General features: G+C 38.8%; 1 protein-coding gene across 1 annotated transcript in view; it reads right to left on the bottom strand.

Annotated features, from left to right (window-relative positions):
• Nucleotides 1–2,054: 2,054 nt before the first annotated feature.
• LOC130585124 (uncharacterized) overlaps nucleotides 2,055–23,688 on the bottom strand; it is a 22,085-nt gene continuing 451 nt past the window's right edge. The window contains exons 2-8 of the mRNA XM_057385502.1: nucleotides 13,023–13,144; nucleotides 11,824–11,962; nucleotides 10,847–10,968; nucleotides 9,040–9,150; nucleotides 5,616–5,722; nucleotides 4,141–4,231; nucleotides 2,055–2,289 (exon numbers count right to left, since the gene is read on the bottom strand). Of these exons, the coding sequence (XP_057241485.1) occupies nucleotides 2,173–2,289; nucleotides 4,141–4,231; nucleotides 5,616–5,722; nucleotides 9,040–9,150; nucleotides 10,847–10,968; nucleotides 11,824–11,962; nucleotides 13,023–13,144 (809 nt within the window). The 3' untranslated portion in view covers nucleotides 2,055–2,172. The remainder of the gene's footprint in view (nucleotides 2,290–4,140; nucleotides 4,232–5,615; nucleotides 5,723–9,039; nucleotides 9,151–10,846; nucleotides 10,969–11,823; nucleotides 11,963–13,022; nucleotides 13,145–23,688) is intronic.

Here is a 23,688-nt window from a genome sequence, read left to right on the forward strand (position 1 = left end):
GCCCTATGAAGTCAAGTTAGAAAGAGGTTTTTACAAGGACAGAGGAGTTGTATTTCTTAGTATCAGTTTAACAAACCCAAACTGAATTACCACCACCTTGTCTCTGTGAATATGTCGATGTGAGGGTTTTAGTCAAGGACTCATGAAGAGCAGGAGAGGGAAACACACATTTCAGCAGCTTGAACTCACCTCTTGAGTTTCTCCTGATGTCTGAAAGAGACAGGGGGAGCTTCCCTTTTGCACCCTCTGTTGCATATGAGCACCAGATGTGAGCATGCTATTTTCAGAGTCAGAGGATACAGATGTCATTAAATATGCTGGTGATCTGCTCCAGTCTATTGAAATTTTTTTTTTTATCTGAGATCAACACCCAAAAAAAGTATTTGAAGACTCAGCATGAAGAGGGGAAACAACTGCAATGGAAGTTGTAGTTCCCATATTACCAAAACAAGGTGCAGGGCACAGATCATACTCAGTATCAAGAGCTCTACGTGCTGACAATTGATTCAGGAGATCCTGCAGGACCTCTGGAAAAAAAGTAAAAACCATTCCGACATGGTGGTTTTTTTCTCACATGGTAGTAGGGTTATGAAGTAGCTTTTTATGACCCATTCAGTTTTCCTTTTATAGCAGCCTATTTATATACTCCAATTCACTCACAGATTCCACTGTACTGATTACTACAGTGCTCATTTCCTCATTCTGAACTGCACATGCGTTTCTTTTCTCAGTTTTTATTCTCTCCTCATTAGATCTATTAGCCTTGCATTACCTACACCCTGCTGCTTAGCCTCTCCTAGGCTTCTTTCCTAGAGGCACTTGTCTCATTGGCAACTAAGTAATCTACAGTTCAGTTCTAACATAAATGTTTTAAGAAAAGCTTTCCATCTTTATTCACTTTTAAATGCATGTAGATTCAACACAGCAATTGGGCAGCAGTTCAGTATCACTCAAATTAAAACATCGTCTTCCACTCCTAACAGGCCATGAAAGTAAGACTTCTTAAAACTCATTATCCTTTGTACATTCCCATTTATAACTGTGTCAGGGAGTGCCTGAAGGCACTGATCCTTTTTGCTTACATGCATTATCAAAGTCATTGACCTGCACATCATTTGAAGACTGAAATCCAATTCAATGTTTTCCCATTTACACTAGACATAAGTTATGCAGCAAACTTTTTAACAGTGCTTCTAAATTCACAACACATTTYGTCCAAAACTCCTGAAGTTAGTATTTTTGCACTTGGGATTGTTAATGTTTGCTAAAACCCGAAACATTCTTCAGCTGACTAAAAGCTTTACATCCTTAGAACGTAAAATCTAAATATAAATGTGGTGGGCGTATGTGGATCTTTTCTCTCTGAGGAGGCTCTGTTWCGAATTTCCAGTGTTTTACGCCACCACCAAGCCTCTGCTAAGCCCTGACACCTGTTCAGAATTTTCAGCTTCTTAACCCCTTATTACAGTTCCTACCATCTGCAGCAGAAGTGCAGGAGGTGGAAAGGAGTTCCATCATCCTGGACTTGCTGTATTAGTTCTCAATGGCTACTTGGTGTCCTTCACTATTTTATATTAATACCCACCTTAATGACAACTAACTAAATGAACTTGTCTCTCTTGTAACAGATGCCAGTAGATAACCTGGTTATCAAGCAGACCCTGGAAAAAAAYCCTTCCTTCCACAGGAGAAGACTAAAAATAATCCTGTTAATAATAAATATTATTACTGATAATAATAAATGGTTTATACCAAAATGAAACAGCACTACAGCTTTTAAGTAGCATTATGCTAAATGCGTTCTTATCATTCACATTTATAAGGATTCACTATTCTTAGGTTTTATATATTTAGCAAACATTGGCAGTGCACAATGCTACTGACTGAAAATTCTTTTAGCATTACTATGTAGTCAGTCTTTATAACATTTCTGCAAAAATTAAACCATGAGGATATCTCCTAGTTAAAAGTAAAAATAACCTGTTCTTTGTGGAGGCAAAATGCCTCCACAAGAAAATCTGTTTCAGAAGACTCTGTTTCATTAAAAACCGTATATATGAATCAGATGAATCACAGMATGATTTTTGACCTGATTTATTCACACAAATCAATACAAATTAATTTTAAGCCCAAAATATATAYCATAAGGATACTAGTAAATTTTTCCAGGCACTAGAGAATCTTGTATAAATGTATCTGTTCGAGTGCTTCTCTGTCAACATCCTTTTCCAGATACACATCGTAGTTTAGCTGCACCTCTTCGACCCATTGACTGAGTTGCACATCTGTCTGAAACAATGAAAGCAGATCCTTAAATCAACACCATGTTAAGAAACAGCAGGGGTTTCAAGGTCAGTACAACACTAAGAAGGCAAGACATWGTATGAGAGATTAGTCATTCCAAATGATATGACAATGATAAATTAATAGGAGATAATAAAAATAACTTCAAATATTATTGCAGTCAATAGTCTAGATATTTTGCTAGCATATTACTACTGCCTTTCCATATGCATTTGTGTAAACCTCAAGCATCCTGATCAGAAGGTGACATTCTGACAGATGTGCTGAAGGAGYAGCTAACAGTATCATGGAAGAATCGCAGGTATTTTTTTGTTTTACACTCAGGGAGTATTGTATTAAGGCTACAAAGGGTGTCTCAGCTTCTGTGTGACTACAGCCTGCTCCAAGWAAAGTTCAAATGACACCACTGTTGCTCTTGGGGCTGAGGATCTGTTTCACCCATCAGTATACAGGCAACAAATGATTCAATTTCTCTAAAACTAACTACTGTGGTGAKCAAGTCACTTTATACATAACCTTGTCATGTCTGATCGGCATTTTTCTTCCTAACTAAAGCTAGAACACAAAATTTGTTTAGGCATCACATACATGACCTACCAATGATCAGTGGCAGAACAGAGAGCAGAGCGTGGTCCAYTGGAAGTGGTTAATAGTCAGAGAACAGCACAGGGCGTTCAACATCTTCGAAAGATGCACAGCCCTTGTGTTTATTTCCAACTCCAATTTAAAGCTATGTAACTGACTTGAGACACCTACGGTAGTCACTTGGCTAGACAGGAGACTATATCTCTCCCTAATCTGTGCCTCCAAAAGCTCCTACCAGCATATTATGAGTARCTTTCTATGAAGAAAACAGATCAGAAGACAGTGTCCTGTGGGATGATATTCCTTTAATATGTCCCTTTCTCCCACTGGCTTAACAAAAGAGTTTTCTCACATTTCAAGGCAATGTGCAAAGATAGAACTAAATAGAGACAAGTTTTATCTCTAAAAGTTTATATCTACATTGTACTTCCGAAGATCTACCCCTAAACTGGGAAGAAGTCTGATGGCAGTGTGGCCTAAGTGGCCAAGAGGGSCAKTGACATCCTGGCCTGTATCAAAATGAGTGTGTCTAGCAGAACTAGGGCARTGATTGCTCCCCTGCATTCGGSACTGGTGAGGCTGCACCTCCAATCCTGCATCCAGTTCTGGGCCCCTYACTACAAAGACATGGAGGCACTGGAGAAAGTCCAGAGGACAATGGAGCAGGTGAAGGATCTGGAGCACAGGTCCTGTGAGAAGTTTAGCATGGAGAAAAGCAGGCTCWGGGGAGACCTTATCACTCTGTACAACTGCCTGMAGGGAGGCTGTAGCCAGGTGGAGTGGCCYCTAATCCCATGCAACTGGCAACAGGATGRGAGGAAATGGCCTCAAGCTGTACCAGGGGAAGTTCAGGTTGGACATCAGGAAGAATTTCTCCACTGAAAGAGTGGTTACACATTGGAAGGGATACTGCCCAGGGAAGTGGTGGAGTCACCATCCCTGGAAGTGTTCAAGTATTTAATCTCCCAGCACAGATATTTTAATAATAYGCGTGATAATACAATGATTCATGCAGCCTACTGATACAGGGTGGGACTTTCACTTTTCATGAGCATAATCAAAGCACAGGAAGRTATGTTGGTGGTCAAACTCGAAACAGAATCCAAAGTCTTCTTACACCTTTTAATTCTGCACAAAATTACATATCCTTCCTTATAGCAATACTGGCAAGCAGCTAACTTCAACTACAGAAATGCCACTTTGATAGAAAATGGCAAAGTGTGTCAGCCAAAACTGGCTGAGGGAACTTACCTGGAGCTTTGAAAGTGATTCTTCAAGACTTGGAACGGTCACTAATAACGACCCTCTCTTCCTTACATTACAAGCAATAAATTCCCAAGCTCTGAAACACATGTAAAGGTAGGTGACATTCTTTTTGGGGAAAAAATACCCATCTCTGATATACGAGGAATCTTAAACTTACAGGTTATTGGCCAGAGGTAGACTAAGCTTAAAGACTTGCAATACATACTTATTAGTCAYTACCAATATCTAAGCAAATATATTCACAGGAATAAAATCAAGCTTTGTGTTAAAACCACAGGGAATACATGGTCTTACAATGACAGATTTTGTAACTTTTTATTCTCATACATACATGCATATTAACTGGTATTGTCAAGACTTTCACTCTGAACTAGAATTAAACACTGACATTTGGTCCCTTTAAATTTTTGGGTTTGAAAAAAATCCAGTCCTGAAGTGCAGTGCTTTATTAAGCTTCACAACAAACTGCTCTTTACATACATACTTCGTGTACAGTCGTGACAAAGTACTTCTCTTCAGACATTAGTAATCAGAGTATTTAAATATAGCCCCCAGCATTCCTTTTTTTTTTTTTTTATTTTGCAAGTAATATCTTTTCTCATAGAATGGCAATTTAGGCTAAAGAGAATTTGATTTCCAGCATTATTCAAATGTCATTTGTCTTCATGCAACTAAAGCAACACTAAACAACTATCCCTGAGTTATGACAGAATCTAATGAATTCTCWGTCAGGTGCCTGGAAATGCATCTCTTGGCATTTTGAAACACCCACTATCCTTCACCCATCCACTCTGTGCCTCTCTGGTGAGCACTRCCACATGGTATCCAGGGCAGCAAAACAAGCCTTAGCTGAGACTGGTACAGAATGCCAGACTTGGCTGGGACCAAGTAAAGACACAGATACTCCTTTTTGACTGTCCATTCTAAACTTCGGATGATCGAGTTATTTACATTTAAAACTGATGCTGCTGGATTACAAAATCTCATCTGTGAGTGTCTTTTACCTGAAAGAGAACCTTGGCCACGTGTTTGTTTGCTACCACATCCTTATGACGATCTATTAGAAATATCATTAATAACCATGCTTTATAGTCTGTATATATTAAAGCTCTGACAGCTACAAGTCAGTGATCTGTCTTATTTCTGAAGATTAAGCTTTATGCTGATATGGTAATTTCAGATTTTTTAGCAGCAAGATACTATTTTAAAAGATCAGTGCAAGGATTCAGGGCAACATTTGGGTAAACAAAGGAGCAGTGTTTAGTGGGTTTAACAATAAACAACTGCCAGAACACCTTAGCAGTTAAGTATAACAATTAAATATAGGCAGTCTGAAACAATTTCCTTATATAAATTACGTATGTGCCTTCAAAAAGCACAACCTTAAGGTTTTCCATAATTCACAAGGTTACACACACATTGCCAAAGAAATTGGTAACTTGTTTGGACACAGAGCTTACCTGGCCTGTTCCTGTCTGTCAAGAAAATATTCAAAGACATTATTCATTACAACAACATCAGCCTTCTGCAGAAGTGAGGGCTGAGTACAGATGTCTGCATGAACCACCTGAAGGAGAAAAATTTCCCAAGGCATAAATTAAGAGACAAATACAGCCTTTGAGTAGTCATGACGCCTGTCAGCCTAATACAGCACCTGCTACCACCCTTTTGAACCAGTCACAGAAACAGGCAATTCACTGGGTTCATAGCAGATAAAGCTGACATACATTACCATAACCACAGAATTTTAGTAGTATTTTACTAGTATTTTACATAGTATTTTAAAAATCAGATTTAACTCTTCTAATTAAAATATTCTATCCATTATGTTAAGTGAGGTAAAGTACATCTCAATTTTTGTTTAAAACTGTGTGCCATAAAAGAGGAGATGATGTATGTGATGGCTGTTACATTTAACTTACCCATATTTTATCACAAATGCCCGGTGATTKCAGGGAAGGAGTTAATCTAGTTGAAGCTATCTTGAGAATATTAAAAGGCATCTCACAGGGTCAGTGGGTTACTGAAGGATTATAGCTAGAAAAGACACTACAGACCCAGATTTGACAGCTGAATTCTCACAAAGCATATTGAGACTGGGAATGCTGTAAAGGTAGCACGGAAGGACCTTACTAAACAACTGCCTCTCCAGTCAGCATAGGAGGAGCTGCTTTGATTTCATCTACCTTCACCTACCAAAAAGGRTATTAGCACATCATGTCACTTTTCAAAACAGGTGAGAGAAGAGAATATGGATGCTCATTAACACTATGATGTGTTTGATTTTCGCTTAAAGACAGAAAAATCTGTCAATCTGACTYGATGATCCCTGTGGGTCCTTTTCAACTCAGGATATTCTATTATTCTGCATCCCAAATCTGATGAGAAAYGTTAATTGGAATATCTTTTGTAGAGGTAAGTAGTAATCAGCATGGATTCACTAAAAGTAAGTAATGCTTAACYAACCTGATTGCCTTCTGTGATGAACCAACTACCTGGATGGATCCGGGAAGAGCACTGATTGTYTACTGTGACTTCTGCAAGGCTGCTGACACTGTCTCTCCCAACATCCTCACAGGCAAACTCAGGTGTGAGGACTGGATGAGTGGACAGTGAGGTGTATTGAGAAYTGACTGACTGGCAAATCCCAGAGGGTCATAAAAAATGGCCCAGGGTCTAGTTGGAGCCTTGTCACYACTGGTATCCCCCAAGGATCAATACAAACCAATGCAGTATTGTTTAACTCGTCCATGACTGACTTGGATGAAGGGGAGATGCCTCCTGAGCAAGTTCACTGATGACAGGGAGGAGTGGCCAATACCCCAGAGGGTTATGCAGCCCTTCAGAAGGGCCTGGACAGGYTGGAGGAATGGGCAGAGCGTAACCTGAAATTCAACAAGGGCAAATGCAGGGCCCTTCACCTGGGGAAGAATTACCCCATACACAAGATAGGATACTAATGGCAGTCTTAATATTTTAAGCCACAATTCACAAAATACCTAAGCTGCTAGAAAACTTTGAATGTRTATTGATGTTTCCTTGACTTGAATGATACTTAAGACTTGACCTAAAATTAATCTGCATTTACAGAGTAAGTGACCATAGTGACCTAAGCACCTCATTATCCCCAAACACATCCTCATTCCTGCTGGGRAATTTCGGACCACATAAGCATATGCACAATGAGCCAGACTCCAAGTACTGCTCGAGTCAAAACCCCAACATTGCTGGGCTCCTTTTCACCTGAACCAGTTCTCTGATCTGCTTGGCTGTGTGCTGGCACAACAGAGGAGGCAGCAACTGTTTTTCAAACTGCACTGTTGCCCCTTGGAATACACACTTTTCATGATTATAGGCAATTTCTGAGTTGAGGTCTCAAATTCCCTGAGATCTATTGAACTGTTTATTTTCCTTCCAGTGTCTAAGTGCTCAAATAGCAAAAGATGCTGAGCAATCTTCTACGTACTTTAACCAAATGCTGACCAAAGAAACACAAGKTTCATTCAGAGATTTATCCACTAAAGATATAACTTCACTTTGCTATCCTTTAGGAAAATATTCTAATACAAATTCAAAATATCTTGAAAAAAACAATCTCTATTTAAGCAGAGTGTGTTAGAAGTTTTTCACACTTGTGTCATGAATTGTTACCAGCAACTGCATTCTCACAATTTTTCAGCTGGTRTGTACCCCTAGAGAGGATTCATTTGGGGGTGAAATAAAAATTCAAGATTGAAATGTTCAAAGCAGTGTGATAACAGGAGTCACATGACTAAATTAGCATCTAATGAGACTCAAATAGGTAAGTCCTGGGGCACTGCTTTGAAAACCCATTATCTTATCTTTATGCTCCAAAATGAATACTTCAGCAGAATTACAAGGTGTGAAGGAAAACCATAAAAGCTTATAATAAAAAATATACAAGGCTGAAAAGCACGTTTATAGATCTCCAGCTCCMCTGAATTAACTTGACAGAGTTCCTAACTATACTTTCAGTTTCATCACAATAAGGTGTTATGAACACAAAACATTTGCAGAACCCAAAGGTTAGAGATAAACTGTCAGCAACTGAGACTGAATTGAGCAACCCAATGATACTGCTTACTATGTGTTAAATATTTTGTTTTTATTATCTCTTTCTAGTTTAAAATTGGGTTACCTTAATTCCCAAGAAATTACTATATTCAGCAGTTTGTGTGACTTCRTTCAAGAGTGCATGCATACAACACAGGATTAAAGCCAGTATCCTACCCAGCATATTCTACTTACCAACTTTTGCTGGTAACAAAATAGCAGGTTTTGTTCAGAATGGAATATTTATTTCTTCTTTAAAATATTAGTAGCTATTCCCATAATGGAACTAGTTCCATTAAATAGGAAATGGTTCTCATAATGACAGCACTTTGTTTGAAAGCCATTTTGTTTGTGGAAGGTATATATACACTGACATTCTATGAAAGGAAAGTCCTTTAAGTGTCCTTAGATGCAAACTTGCAATTCCTACAAACACCTTTCTGCTAACAAAAGCAAATCACAGACATTTAGTTTTGTATTTGTGACAGAAGTTCTTCAAACACTCTGTTTCACAGAAGTGAGTGGCAATGTCATTGATTTCACTGGAGAAACTGCTAATATATATCTRTCGGTTTTGTGTGAGCCAATGGGTAAATCCAGTCACAAAAAAGCTGAGTGATTCACCTTTTGATAATTTCCCTCTTCATCTCTACTGTGAGTTTTTTTCTCCTAATGCAAAGCCTTTGTTTAGGATCAAAACAAGCAAAGACAGAAACTTCTCAGAATGCTGATTTACCAGCCACTCACTTAAACCAGATACCTTGTACACATTGGTTAAAAATATATAAAATAAAACATATATTTAGTTACCTGTATTCTGTCAATGAACTTGTACTTTGTAATCATCATTTCTTGCAACTGGCAAAAGTCTGCATTCATTTCTACTCCACACAGCTGGGAAGCTGAGCTATAAAGATAACCCTACATTATGAAAAGGAAATTTAGTAACTGTGATGCCGTTAAAACAAGTTGAAAATTTTCATTTAAAAAGAAGAGATTGAAACACAAGTTAAGATTAAAAAAACAGGAAGTTGAGAAATGTCTTTCAGTGGATGTGACATATTTTTCAGAGCTAAGCCCCTGATTTGGAAATTCCCACTTATGTCTCAAGAATTTTGGTAAGAGATCCAAAACATGTCAAAATAACAAAAAGAAAAGTAAAGCTCTAAGTTCACTTCAATTGCAAAACAGATGAAAAATAGTCTAAGAAAGAAAAAAGGTGTACAAAACAAATTAAGAAAATAGTGTGAAGAGAAAAGACTACACATTTTTGTTTCTTGGGASAATTGATGAAGAAAATATCAAGAGAAAAGAACAAAAACATGAGACATATAACATGTAGTCAAAATGAGTGAAAATAGAAGACAATGTACCAATAAYATAGTAGGATATTTTGATATCAAGTATTTGTCAGCACTTCTAAGTTACTGTATTAATGACATTTTCAGATGCTTCATACAGGTACATATAAAAAAATTGCTAAATTATGCCTTAATATTAAGCAAAAAAAWWRSYTTKKTTTKGRMWWARRWTTTKGGRAWTWWTTKGRRAWKKTWRRRRAAAAAAAAGTACCAATACTTCAGGGTACAGGGCCCRAACAAACACACTGCTTTAAGTGCCACAGTCTCAATTGAGCACAATAATYACATTTTGCCAGCAATGGCAAAGACAAATCACGCTGAAGATACAGAATATCTATCAGAGATACACATGTATTACAACTTAATATTTAATGTTTTCCAAAACGATTCAATTCAGAGAGAAGAAAAACAACCCTTGAAGATGAAATTACTCCTCCTCCAAAGCAAGAACATGTTACAAAGCAGAACTCTTTTTTAAAAGAGTGCTGTGAGAATATCTTCTATTATAATAATACAAGTATTTAACTACTTCGAAACAAATACAGCAAAAATGTTACYATTTAAGGACCCAATGTTGCAAATATTTACAAATGGGAGTAACTTTTCTCATTTGAGYAGTCCCAAAATTAGACCATTCAAATGAGTAGAATCACATGCTCGATGTTTCCAAAATTGAGCCCTRAACAGCCATTGACTTTTTAAAGAAAGTAGTAATGTGTGTTTTGCGTTGCTGTTGGCCATATGTTGCACCAGCCATGCCAAAAGCAATCAAAATTGCACTCAAGTTTCTCGATGAAGTATTTTATGTGCATTTTAAAACACAGAGCAGGACAATATGTTTTTGGAGACAAATTCATATCAAAGTCTTCCTTTGTATAATTTAACAGTTTGTCAGCTTCATAAAGGAATTTAACATAGCTAATCTATATATAGGCATGGTCAAGACATAAGARGACAAACTTATGAAAGAGACAGCAGGAACTAGCAAAAGAGCAGCATGTGTGACAGCAATCTGCTACTCTGTTGGACAACAGACTTTTCCTCTCCATAAGCAAGATCATTTGTATTCTCTCTTGCGAGGAACAGAGGAAGAACTGAAATTGCTAGTAAACAGCACCTTACACTATTCAGAAAGTCAGATCAGAGGTGCCTCTCAAAATGACCTATCCAAGATCGAGCAATGAGAGTAGGCAGTCAGAAAAGAGGGAAAATGTTTGTCACAGTAATAAAATATGAATTCCTGTGCTGGAAGTTACCGCAAATAGCACTGCACCAAGCCTGGAGCCAACGTCAACCACTACCTTTCCTGTCAGGTCAGGCAGTACATGTTGATAAAGAAACTTCAGTTCCATGAGGGAAAAGGAATGCGAAATAAACTCTGGGAAATAAGAACAGAACAAAGGTGTTGGGTGGGCAGTACTAACTAATGTGTTATCAACCACTGAAATAACAACCTGAAGAGCTATCTTCACGGAAAACCACTATGGTTTCCTGCCTGCACTAGTGCTGGRCACCCTGGAACACCAGGGTTTCCARACCAGAGGTAATCTGCCAAGCAGTCTGTCCCAAGTCTGGGGATTCCTTGCCTTATGTGGAGAATTTTGAAGTCCTTCATGAAACTGAATTATCTTTTTCTGCATAGTAATGTATAYTAAAGAATCCAAAACAAAGCAACTTGGAACTGTTTAACTGAAAAAGGAAATGTGGTACCTAAGGCTCAACTGAATTTGAGCAAAACATTTTATGGGCAGATATATTAAAAGCTTTAATTTCAACTCCAAGGTTTTAATGAATTGGATGTTCTCCATATAAACCATTCCTTCAATGGCTGTGCTATACTGACAACAGCACTGATCTGTACCACACCACACACAAGCTTTAAGACAGATGGTGCTTTCAACCATTTTTCAGAGTGAGAGAAGACCAAGGCTACTGCATGGACTCCTACAGTATTGTCTTCTTYGTGCATCTTCCTCTCCAGTGGTACACAGCCTGCCTCTTACCTGCCCAGTTTTTGTGGGCAACTCCAGTCCCTCATACAAAGCAAATGAATTCAACTTACATGTGTAGGAGTCTCCTTCCATTGGTTATGGGAAATAATTCTGGGCTGTGCATTGCACCAGTCTGGACAAAGTCCTCCATCAGCTGGATKTTGTCTTGTCCAGCTGAGTCACTGCACAAACCAGTTTAGTTAAACTCAATTTGCTTCTCTTGTTCCTGAAAGAACACTTACCTAAAGAGGCAGTTTTGTAAGAGCCACACTCTGTGCAGTAGCTCCTACTCATTTTCCCCTCCTCACACAATGAATCAACARCATCATCATCATAAAGGAATGCATCAACATGAATCATGGGCAGTGGATGCTGGTGTATCTGAGAAGAGGAACAAAACCTTAGAAAGGCTTAACCAAGCCTCTTAACTGCACTTACACTGTCAACATGTCTTAACTGTCCCACCATCCCACCTTTCCAAAACCCTCAAAACAACAATTAGAAAGCAAAACTAAACAACAGAAATCCTGCTTGTAAACTGGATCATCAAACTCCACTGAAATAAACATTAAAAGACAGTCAACAAACAAAAAGCAATCTGGTTTTCATAACTGACTAGGGGACCTGATGTCAACCTGATGTCTCCTTACTGCTTGCTTGGCTATAGWGAAGATACAGGGTCAAGGAAGCTTTTCCTCTTCTTTTAATTAGAATGTAACTTAAATTGAGGAGAAAAGTCAATTTTGCTTCTCAGCCTCAACTATTTTCTTCTTCATGCCTTAGGCCTCTATCTAGAAGCACCTCTGATTAACATGGGTGTCACTTTCAATCAAAAGCGTACCAGTTGGGATGCTTGCCTTCTCATCATTTCAAGGGGTATAATCTTCATCCTCCTACTCATCTTTTCTCCCTTTTCCAGGCTTGCTGCAWGTGGCCAATCCTCTTTTCCCACTGAAAAGCCACACATCACTTTTCTGGGAAATGCATTAACTTTCCTTGTATATTGACAGCTCAAGTCGAAAAGGTGTACTCCCCTCCCACAGGACTCACAGCCCACCTCTTTCCAAGCCATCAGAATATGAAAAGAGCTGGATATCATCTCTGGGCTGCCCACATTGCAGCAAAAGCAAAACATTGGTTCTGTATTCGTTTTCTTTAAGTGGGCTGTTAGAGTCTATTATGGAGCTAGCATTAAAGAATCACTGTGACAGGTGCCATACCACACAGAATGAAAACTAYGCCAAATAACTTATGATCRAAGTATTAAAAACTACGAAGCAACTTTCTTGGAGTCATGCAAACACTGAGCAACAGACCTGAGAACCAAGCTAGATTTTCTATACTTCAATCCATACTCATTCTCTATTGTGAACTACTGCTAAAAATGAAATCAGACTAAATTCTGCAGTTCAGCAAAAGCAGACMATAACAATTCTCTTACTTTCTGAACAGCTTGATGTTCTGAAGTAAACATTGCCTCCATGGGTAAGCGATTCCTCAAATCTTCAGCGATATTTCTGAGCACAACATCATTGTTACTCACCACAAGCTCATCAAAGTCATCTATAAAGCAAGACAAACAAAAACCTCTGAACAATCATATGCAGATCATGTGGACTAAGTGATGACCAGTACAACACAGTTGCAAGACATAAACAACACCAGATGGTTAAGGGTTTTTATTCAAAYGCATTTTTCAGCCTTTGTTAGCTTTTCCAGTCAATGACAGATTTGGATTGTAGTAACTTTGCCACTTAAAATAAATGCATTGCTTTTCTGAAATCTCAAATTATTTTCATATTTATAAATTTATAACTCACATATGATGGTCTGAGCTGCCACCAAAGCAATACTGTTTTAGCTTAAGATATAAAAAACATCAAAGATGTTTTTGAACTATTGGAGAAATTATAAAACTCAATAGTTGCCTGAATGCAGGCTCCTTTTTTCTTTTAATACAAGTTTCTTTTTTTTACATATGACCTTTCTAATAAACTTACCAAAAAACAGGAATAACGCASAGTTCAACTTATAGTATATTTTACATTACCTAAACTATCAAAATATTCCAAATGGGAAGGAAAACAGGAATGGATGTAAACCAATACATTTTTGCAGAGCCACACTGTAAATTTTTGCTATTTTTCCAGGATATTCCTGMATTACTTTAGCACATTTTTTGAAACACATCTAGAAAAAAGATTGAGAAGGAAACCACATGAAGTCACTAATCCTTTCTTCTCCAAAGGCTCAATCAATAGTACAGGTCATTACTTCTCCAAGCTGTTTTTTTAAAAAGTATTGTTAATGCCGGAGACTCYACAACTACTTTTAGCCATCCATTCCAGTGCCTGACTATCCTGAATATTAGAAAGGAATGCTCCTCTTAATTACTAATTTAGATTTCCTCTGCCTCTACTTAAACTTAGTACTTGCTGCCCCACKCACAATGGAAATAGAAAAATTTGTTCCTCTCCATTATATACTATTTACTTCCCTGAAGACTTACCATGTGTCACATCAGTCTTCTTTTTGAGAAAAAACAAGATTTGCCTATCCACACTTTTTCTGATTTTTTTTTCCTAGACTATGATCATTCTCAACACCTCCCTCTGGATCTTCAGGACYCTCTTATCCTTTATGACTTTCAGTATTCAGAACCAGGCACTCCAGAAAAAGGTTTACTTGCACATACTGGACTTTTCATATCTTGCACCCAAAATCCTGCTTCACCCCCATTTTCATGTTAAGAGTATGATGTTCCTAACTGGCATTCAGTACAAGATCTGCTGATCAGCCTGTACTCTGCTGCTTTCCTGTTATGCTTTCCTCAAAAGAAGGACTAGATRGAATTCCTTTTTGTCTGGACATCTCACTGCTCTGAGGATGCTGAACTGGTTCTAAACAAAGGCACATCTCAGGTCAAAGCTACATACCTGYAAGAGACAATCGCCACCAACAAAAAGCAACCACAAATCTAACCTGAAAAAATACACCAAATCCATCTACTGAGTCTCATCTAAGAACAGACATGTCTCTCTTCCCCATCCCCTCTGGTTCATTTCTTGATTTATTTAGACTGTCAACATGTTGGACAGCGGCTGTGCTTTTTTACATGTACATGCATCACTCACAGAAAGAAAATCTGATAGCTTTTAGAGGTGTTTTTAAAACAGACAACATTTGCTAGCATTGCTGTTCCAGGTGGAARCATTAGTACAGAAAAGCTTGATGGCAAACAGGTTCAAAATAAATCTATAGAGCACACTACAAGTATTGCTACACTAATACATCTAATCTTTCCTGTGGATCACAGGAAATGTTAGTAGCAGTGAGAAATTTTAAGGCTAGTATAGGAAACAGAAAACACCTAACCTTTTAACTATTAAATGCTTCTGACACATTTTGCTTAAGCACTGTGGTGAGAACAATATGATAAAGAACTGTCACTCATCGGTGCAAAACACTCTCTTCTGAAGAGTGCAACTATAAATGGTTCTTCCAACACATCCCAAAATGGACTCAAACAGATAATCCCAAATGCCCCATATTGAGCAGCAGAAACTTCAAATGATCTGTATTGCCTTAAAATATATTTGGTTTGTAATTTATTAAATGTATARCAGTAATGCTCCAAGGCCCTGATTGGCCATTACCACTGGCAGTTGTTATACTTGAGGAAGACAATCCACTGCTCCGGAGCGCTCACAGTTATGTTCTCCAGAACCTCAGCTCCTAAAGAGATGCAGACTTTGCAGGGAGGAACACAGGCGGGACAGAGGTGGCAGCTGCAACAGCAGCAAGACCAACACAACAGGTGCAATGCAACAGCTCCAGCTTGTCAGCATTTTAATGTGAAACCTCTGATGAGCACCACCCTGTTAAACTCACAGTCCATCCAACAACTTGCAGATTTGTTATGAACATCCCAGAAGCAGTGAGGGATTTTTCCGGTGAGCTCAGGGAAGATTTCTATGGATGTGACACAGCACAGAAGTAAACCCACATATTATGGGAAGGGAAAGTGGGCAAATCTAACTGTCACTTAACTGGGACCATCAGCAGCACAACGTGCCCTCAGAATGTCAAGGCGCCAGTTTGCTGAGGCGGGTAATATCTGAGGACGCAAGGGGGAAAATCRTGCTACAGACAGAACAAGAGAGTAGAAAGCTGATATTAGCAGCTGAACAGATCAGTGCGTGTGGGCAATAAGCCTCTACATCTGGCACTTGCTTTAAAACAATACTATTACTATGCAAGAGAGCTCATCCAGCTGTTATAGTGCCTGCTAAGAGTATCAAATTCATATATAGCGTTTAATGAAATGCAGGAAGTGTTCCTAGACCACCAGGCCAGCCACATCAAACTGCAAATACAGAACTTCAGTTCTCYTCCTCCCAGATCTAGCGTGTCAATAGGATCTGCTCCCTCATCGCCTGGGTGACCCTTCCTGGCCAACACTAGTGATGGACAGCTCTCCAGAATATWCCGTGTCCCAGCTCTACAGTACAGAAACGCATACCTTCAGTGGGAGACAGATAGCACAGCCATCTTCCTCTCATCCAGAATATCCCTACTCTGCCTTGAGTTCAATACCTGTCACAACACTGACCATCCTGCATGGAGCCCTCTGAGCTTTTCTTAGGAAACAAGTACGACATCCACAAGTTCGCATATGCTCTGTATCAAACGGGTCCTAAGGACAACATATATGCAGTTCAAAGAAAAAACTGCTGAAACACTGACACATAAATGATGAATGGAAATGCTCCTTTCCAACTATCAGTTAATACTCTAAAGCACAATAAGCAGGAATAAAAAAGGAAAAGGAGGTCTGAACAGACTCCATCCAAGATGACAAAATGGCAACTGCAGCAGAAGCTGTGTGTGCAACACTCCACACCTGGGTGTATAGTCTGTGACTGAACTCTGACAYGAAGAGTTGACTCATTCCTGTCAAAGCAAGAAACAGCAACAGCTACCACAATAACTCATTTACTTTTGCAGTATGTAAATATTTKTAGATTGCCATCAAGTAGAAAACACTGGTGCCAAATATGAAAATATGCATCTCTGCTAGTGAAGTTTTATCAACTCCACCCTTGTGTTTAACAAATTGTTCGCTCTTGAGAATCTYAGTATCACCTTACAAGGGATCTTCAAAGAAGAAACAAAAATTGAAATTTATTTTATACATCATTTTAGTACCTGTTAAATACATGAAATGTATGTAGCATGAAATGGAGAGTGAGCAAGCCAACCCAGGTTCAATGAACAGACAACTAACCAGGAAAGAAATGTACAGTTCATGAAACACTGCAAGATGAATCACAATCATTTGTTTATGGAGGAAGTCTGAGTGTGTAGTGTTTGTATTTTACTTCAAAAACCGGTTCCACTGGATCTACTCAACATGCATTTATAAAATTTAATTAACACATTGCAAAAAGCCTCATTATCACCCGGGTGCTAGTCAGCCTTTCTACACAAGCTAAGAAAACATCACAAAGCCTCCCACCAGATAGAGAGCACCGCTATACCAACATCTGAACACATGGGCACTGCAAAATACAGGACTGACGACAAGCAATGTGCGATTTCCAAACGACAACAGAAGATTGCATGCCACACAGAAAGAAGAGAATTTAGCAAAGGCAACATAACAGCAAGCACCTTATGGTTTTGTAGATATATACTCTGACTCATGGAAGAGAAAAGCAAACATTTATGGCCATGTTTCTTAATATGAAGTTAATTTAGTAATTTAGCATATTTTAGTAATACTGAACAACCAAGTCAAGGAGGAAGCACCTCATCCCTAAAACTTTATTATTGCCCTTTTTGGTTAAACAATTTCAGAAGCAATATGCGAGCTCAGTRTATCAAGAAACTCAGGAACTCTAAATATTATTTCTATCCCTAAGCATACATAGCTATTGACAGGAAGCAATTGGCTTTTCTCAACAGAAAAGCCAATYGCTTATTTTTAGTTTAAGCGTTTTACATTGATTAGCTGAGAGAAGCTTTAAATTTTAAACAAGGTACATCACGTACCTATTTTATAATCCCTAGTTTCCCCCACCATTATTAAGTTTCAATGACTAACTACTTAGAAGTACTTGGTATTCTTGAGACCTCTTTCACACCAGTATCACTTGTCACAACAAACGAAATTAATGCCAATTTCCAAAGTTGACGACTCATCAAATTACAGGTAACAATCCATTTTAGTTTATCAATGAGAATAGTGGAAAAGATTTTTTGCATGGTAATTTTAACAAATAAATCCCTTCCAGTTAATGTGGAAATGCAATGTTATTTTTATGTCTTCTGAAAGGATATTTTACTTGAATAAATGACTGCTATGAATTTGGGTATGAAGCCTTGTATTAAATTGCTTTTGCACATGCACACACACACAAAACAACATACTATATTTGTCACATTGCAGAAACCCACATTTTCATCCTTTTTAAAGATACTCATTCCMCTTTAGTTCCATCTGCAGTGACTGAATAGAAACATCAAAAGAATCAAGTTTTTTCTTATCCTATTTCCTCTTCTTGTCTTGTGAAAATCACCGATGACTTTATCTAGCAGGTCTGAGAATATGCTAATACCTAGATAATAAAGTACATGACAGAAAATGCTGGACACACTTGCTCCTCTCCTAAGGGTATGATGAGAAGTTTCTGCTCTATGTGGAACACTGTACTAAAGCAGCACATCCTTTATAATCCAGTTAGGTTAATTTTATCAGATACTCCTCCCTCACTGCCTGTTAAAAACCTGACTTTACAGCACTGACTGCCCTCAACTTTCAAGATACGAGACCAAATGGTACACCAACCTCTTAAAAAGCTGGTTTGCTCCAAGTACCCGTGAATTCACAAGAAAAATTTAATTTGTAACGAATTATATGTTAGAAGATTTGCAATGATTTTGAGTAATAATCTTGATATTGGATATTTTGAGTTTGTAGGAATGATCAGCAATTTAGACCAGTACATCACTTTGAAATTCTAGCTTCATCTTTAAAATTTTCTAAGGAAATGCATATATTGGAAAAAGTTTGTAGGAGTGTTTTATTACAGTGTTACATGAACTGTAGAAAAACTTACAAATTAGTATTAAAACAGTAGGTTTAAGCCCTGATGGGAAAATATTTCAATCTTAGACCCCACCACAAAACACAAGAAGCATAAATGGTCTGATCACCTTACCTGTGTTTCACTGACATTAACTGAGAGGTAGGCTTTGTAACCTGCATTACAGTGCTAAGTACAGCAAAAGTGTTCAGTAGCTGCCAGTAGGTAAAGTGGTTTGGTAATCTCAATCTCAAACTTGGAAGTTCAGATTCCTGTATTTACTTCCTCTGATTCCTGTTTACCTGTTCATGTAAACAGATAGCTTTTTTAGTTCTTTCACTGGTTATCTCCTTCAGCATTCATTCTTACTAAATGCAACCTTTGCTGATACTGAAAGTCTGGAGATGCAAATGGGAATATGACCCAGCTACACATCAAATGCTGGGACCCAACTGAGGGGATCTTTAAGGGGGTTTCCCCAAGTGGTATGAATTAGCTCTTGGGTTTCACCCAGGTTTTTCTAGCCAGAACTTCTGGAACATGGTTATTGCAAAAGGATATTAAAGCATTAATCATCTTAAAAAAAAAAAAAAAAAAAAAAAAAAAAAAAAAAAAAAAAAAAAAAAAAGTTAAGACACTAAAGGTTCCTGTACTTTTTTCCAACTCTTATTATTTAATTTTCTTTAAGATCTAAGACTAACTCAAAAGAAAAGCTGGAATGCAAGTCACCGTGAAATGACGTACATTTCAGTGCAGTGTGTGGGAAGAGCTGGCTGATTGTGAAACAGCCAAGCAGTGTTGCTAAGCAGCTGCCTTAAAACAGTAATGTCTTCTTCCACCACACATAAAGATTCGGAATTTCTAAGACTCTCAATACAAAAAGAAAAACATTCATACAAAGAAAAAATGAATAGAATTCTGCATRCACTTACATTCACATAATTACTAAGGAAAGTTAGTCAGAAATCTCTGGAGTGAGAACATCTTCGGTGTTCTCTCAATTCCAAATACATAAAGCTTTACTTAAGGCAACATAACTTGCTTTACTATAAATCAATTTATCTCTTCTATAGAAGTTTCTTAATAACATTTCATGCATTCAGTGTGTGAGTTAGAAAACACCAACTCAGTTAAAGTAATAAATAAGGCTGTCTTTGCAGCAACACTAATCCTAAAGGTCAACCACTTTCTGCAGAACTTACTCTAAGGATGCATGTACACTTTAATTCAGAGAGAGGCGTGAAGAGGGAAAAAAGCCTGACGACAGCTTACACTGGAATCATGCCCAGTTCTCCTCAGCTGGAGGTAAAACTACGAGCTCAACGTCTTAACACAGGAATGGGATATAGTAGGAGAAGGTGGAGAATCAACACACCACAGAAAAAGTTTGTCTGTGGGGATTCCATTTTTGTTTCTATTTATCCTATCCTAGTTTTCATTKTCTCCCCACTTTTTTTCCTTTTGTTCATCATAGTTACGTTTCTTTCCTACATCTGTAACACCAAAGACTAAGCTCTTATTTATGTATGGCACGGAGATTTGGTAACTTTTTACATCTCTCATAAACAGTCTTCTCTCTGCAGAGAGACACCACCATACTCCTCAGTTGTACACAGGGTAAAGCAGCAGAAACCTCTACCAGCTCCTCACTATCCTCAGTCCAACTAGTATTTTCACAGGACTATCTAGGTTTTACAATGGGCAGTATAATTATTCAAATGCAACAATTCTGAGAGGGAAAATAAACCCACAGTAAAAGCTGCTGCCACTACAAAGCCACAGAAGCAGCTCAGAGAAACAATACAAAGGGAAGCCTCATCAAGAGTGCCGTGTTGAGGACATCACACGAAATATTTGCATCTCTGAGGAAACTGAGAAAACTGCAAAGTGGCTAAAGGAATGTGACCTGCAGGACAAATGCCTCTGGCTCACTTACTGTTCAGTGCCGCAAGAAAATAAAACCAGTAAGGGAGAGATACTGATCTTGTACTCCAGTTGTGTACTCATCAGGGTGAAAGCTAGAGATAAAGCAGGACACAGCCATTCAGACAAAGGAGATTAGAAAAACAGGCACAGGTTAATGACCTAAAGAGGCAATGAAACATATCTTGATTGTTTAACAATGGAAAGTTTTTACACATGGGCATAAAGCTAATTCCCACCCCTTTACCATATACATACATGTAAACATTTGTATGTTAGAGAGGGAGACTGCAGCACTTTGAGAGAGCACAAGAACTGGGCAAACATTATTTTTTCCTTGAAATACCAAAATCAACAGATTCARAAACGGGTAACTTCTACAAGTATTAGCATGAGACCAAATTCTACAGACTCTGAATTTCTCCACAAATGTGGCAATCAGGGAAATAAGACTAGCCTAAGTCACACATTCCAAATGACACACCTGGGATATGGATACCAATGGTTCTATTCTGCATCAGAACTTCAGAAACTACAATCACAAAGTGTCAAAGATGCAGATACCTAAAGTGCAATTTGATTTCTCAGAATATTAATGAATAGCATCCAGCTAGGATATTAGGACTGAGTATTTTTTGAAAGAGAAAATTAACATTAAATATTATCAGAGCACAAGTCTGTAAATGAAGAATCCTAAAGCAAAAAATATTCTGAAGATGGCGTGACAAGGAGACTATAGAGATGAAATTATATTCATTACTTCAGCTGCTTGATCTTGATTGCCCTGTCCACTCTGTTCTCTGATCTGCAGCATGAGCTGAAAAGCCATTGAATGGCAACCGTAAAGCTAATTATCTTTAAAGATGATGCACACAGTGAAGCAGCAGCAATCACTATTTATGCAAACAGTATAAAAATAGAAAGACACAGATTGCTCAGACATACCACACAAAAAAAGTCGTTCAAAATCTGGAAGCTAATCTACATTTTAGCTTGTGTCTTAATTATGAAGAGCAAACATGAAGCAAGAATATGTGTCCTTTCACTGAAAGACCTAGGCAAAGAGTAAGATCATTAAAATTCAGAAAAAAATATTGGAGAGATCATAATCTAACAAAGGCTAGGAAACAGCACATTATCTTCCACAGAAACTATAAATAAACTATAAATGATAAGTTTTGGAAGCTGTAACATTAAAAAAAATTGAATGTATTCATTGACAAAGGATTTTAGAGTCTACACAAACTATGCCATTGGCTAAAAATTCCTATGGCAGAAGTATAACATGATCACAGAATCAGCATGAAGTAAACAGTAAGTTTTAGTTTCCTAACTAAAACAGTTAAGCATTTTCAAGTTTCACTAATAAGGTCTCATGTGTTTTACTATAACTGTAAATGAGCCAGGAAGCTGAGAAAGCCATATATGCACAAAACATGATCTAATAGTGTATAGGAGCTGCAATGATTTATGTTAATRGAATAAGCAATATGAATGATTGCCTATGAAATTCAATGAGATTTTTATGTTAGAGCATATTGGATAGAAGAAAACCACTTCTAAAAGATTATTTGCAGTAACCCAAGCACTTTTTAGCAAACAGAGCATGCTACTGCATCTAGACAAAGCCCAAAAATGAAATGATGAAGTACTGCTTACAGCAGATTGCTCTAGCATTACATCTATGCAGTGCAGACATATGCATGTGTAGMAATATATATACACATATGTATGTGTACATACACACACAGAAAATAAGAATGTTTAACTGCAATTAACTCTAAGTACTTCCATCAACATTCAGCCTTCAAGTTCTAGGGAGTCCCATCTCTGCTCTAGTCATGAAGACTGATTCCCGGATTTCCTGATACATCTGGCAACGTCTCTCCTAAGAAAGAACCATTTGGGTGGGAGGGCTGCATGTCTGTCACGGACGGTAAATGCTGCTCCGAGCTGGTTTCCTTCCCAGAAATCCAGCAGAGGGCCTGCTCCAACTGGAACGCATGTGTCCTGCCTCTCACCTGACTGACCGTGGGAGCCGCAAACCAMAGGGCAGCAGTGAGTTTGCAGTTCTAAATACCTGGGCAGCTGGACAACTTCTTGGTGCCACAACTGGCCTTTGTGCCACGGTCCCCGTGTGTTGGCTTATGAAGGTGCTTTCACCCTGAAGTGGAAGTGGTGCAACAAAGACCCAAACAGGAAGCATAACYCAAGCACAGCAAGGCATGACTATCCTATGACGAATTTCTTCTAACACATCATCATTAGGATAGGTTTATCATCCCCGCAGACAATCATTAATAAACAGGACACACACATGCTGGACGCTTGAGACTGGATCACAAGATTGGAGGGGCCTTCCAGATTCCTATTTGCAATGGCAAAATGCACATATACCCCCAGACTAAGCAGGGTTTAGATTTTATTCAGCACTGCACTATGTGCCTACMGTTTTAATGCATTGCCTATAATGAGGTTTTCCGCGTCATCCTTTGCTTTTACAAATTAGCAGCTTCTGTACTGAACCGTATTTCCTTTCTTCATCTTCAAGATACTTGATTACAGCCCACTTATTAAATTATATCCAGACATAAACAAGGAAGTAAACAGAAAGCTATGTTAAGGTGACATCAAGTGGGGAAAGTAGCTGTTGCAAATTAGCTCAAATCGCTGTTTCCAAACTTCTGAAAGGCTGCTGTGAGCACGTGTGAAACTGAACAAGAGAAGCCCAATACCCAAAGACCTCCCAGGGCGGCAGGAGCAGGGTGGCTCCGCACGACCTGTGACGCCGCGGTCACCCCGCAGCAAAGCCTGCGCCGCCCCCTGCACGGCACGGGCACCCCAGGCCGCACCGGAGAGRGCCCGGCCAGCCCCGATCGGAGCCGGGCAGGGCAGGCGGCAGCGGCCGCGCTCTGCTCCAGCCTCCCCGAGCGCCGGAGCCCGGCCGGTGCCCGCCGGTAACGTGCGATCCGCGCACCCCGGCCAGGGCCGCAAGGGGGCGGCGCTCCAGCCCGGGCACGAACCTCTCGCCCAGGATCCGCTGCTCCCCGACCCCGGCCGCCGCACCCCGGCCCGCCGGCGGGCCCGAGCGGACCG

This window comes from Malurus melanocephalus, unplaced genomic scaffold, assembly GCF_030028575.1.
Source record: "Malurus melanocephalus ecotype Western Australia unplaced genomic scaffold, MMel_1.1 scaffold_0, whole genome shotgun sequence".
Classification (NCBI taxonomy): Eukaryota; Metazoa; Chordata; class Aves; order Passeriformes; family Maluridae; genus Malurus; species Malurus melanocephalus.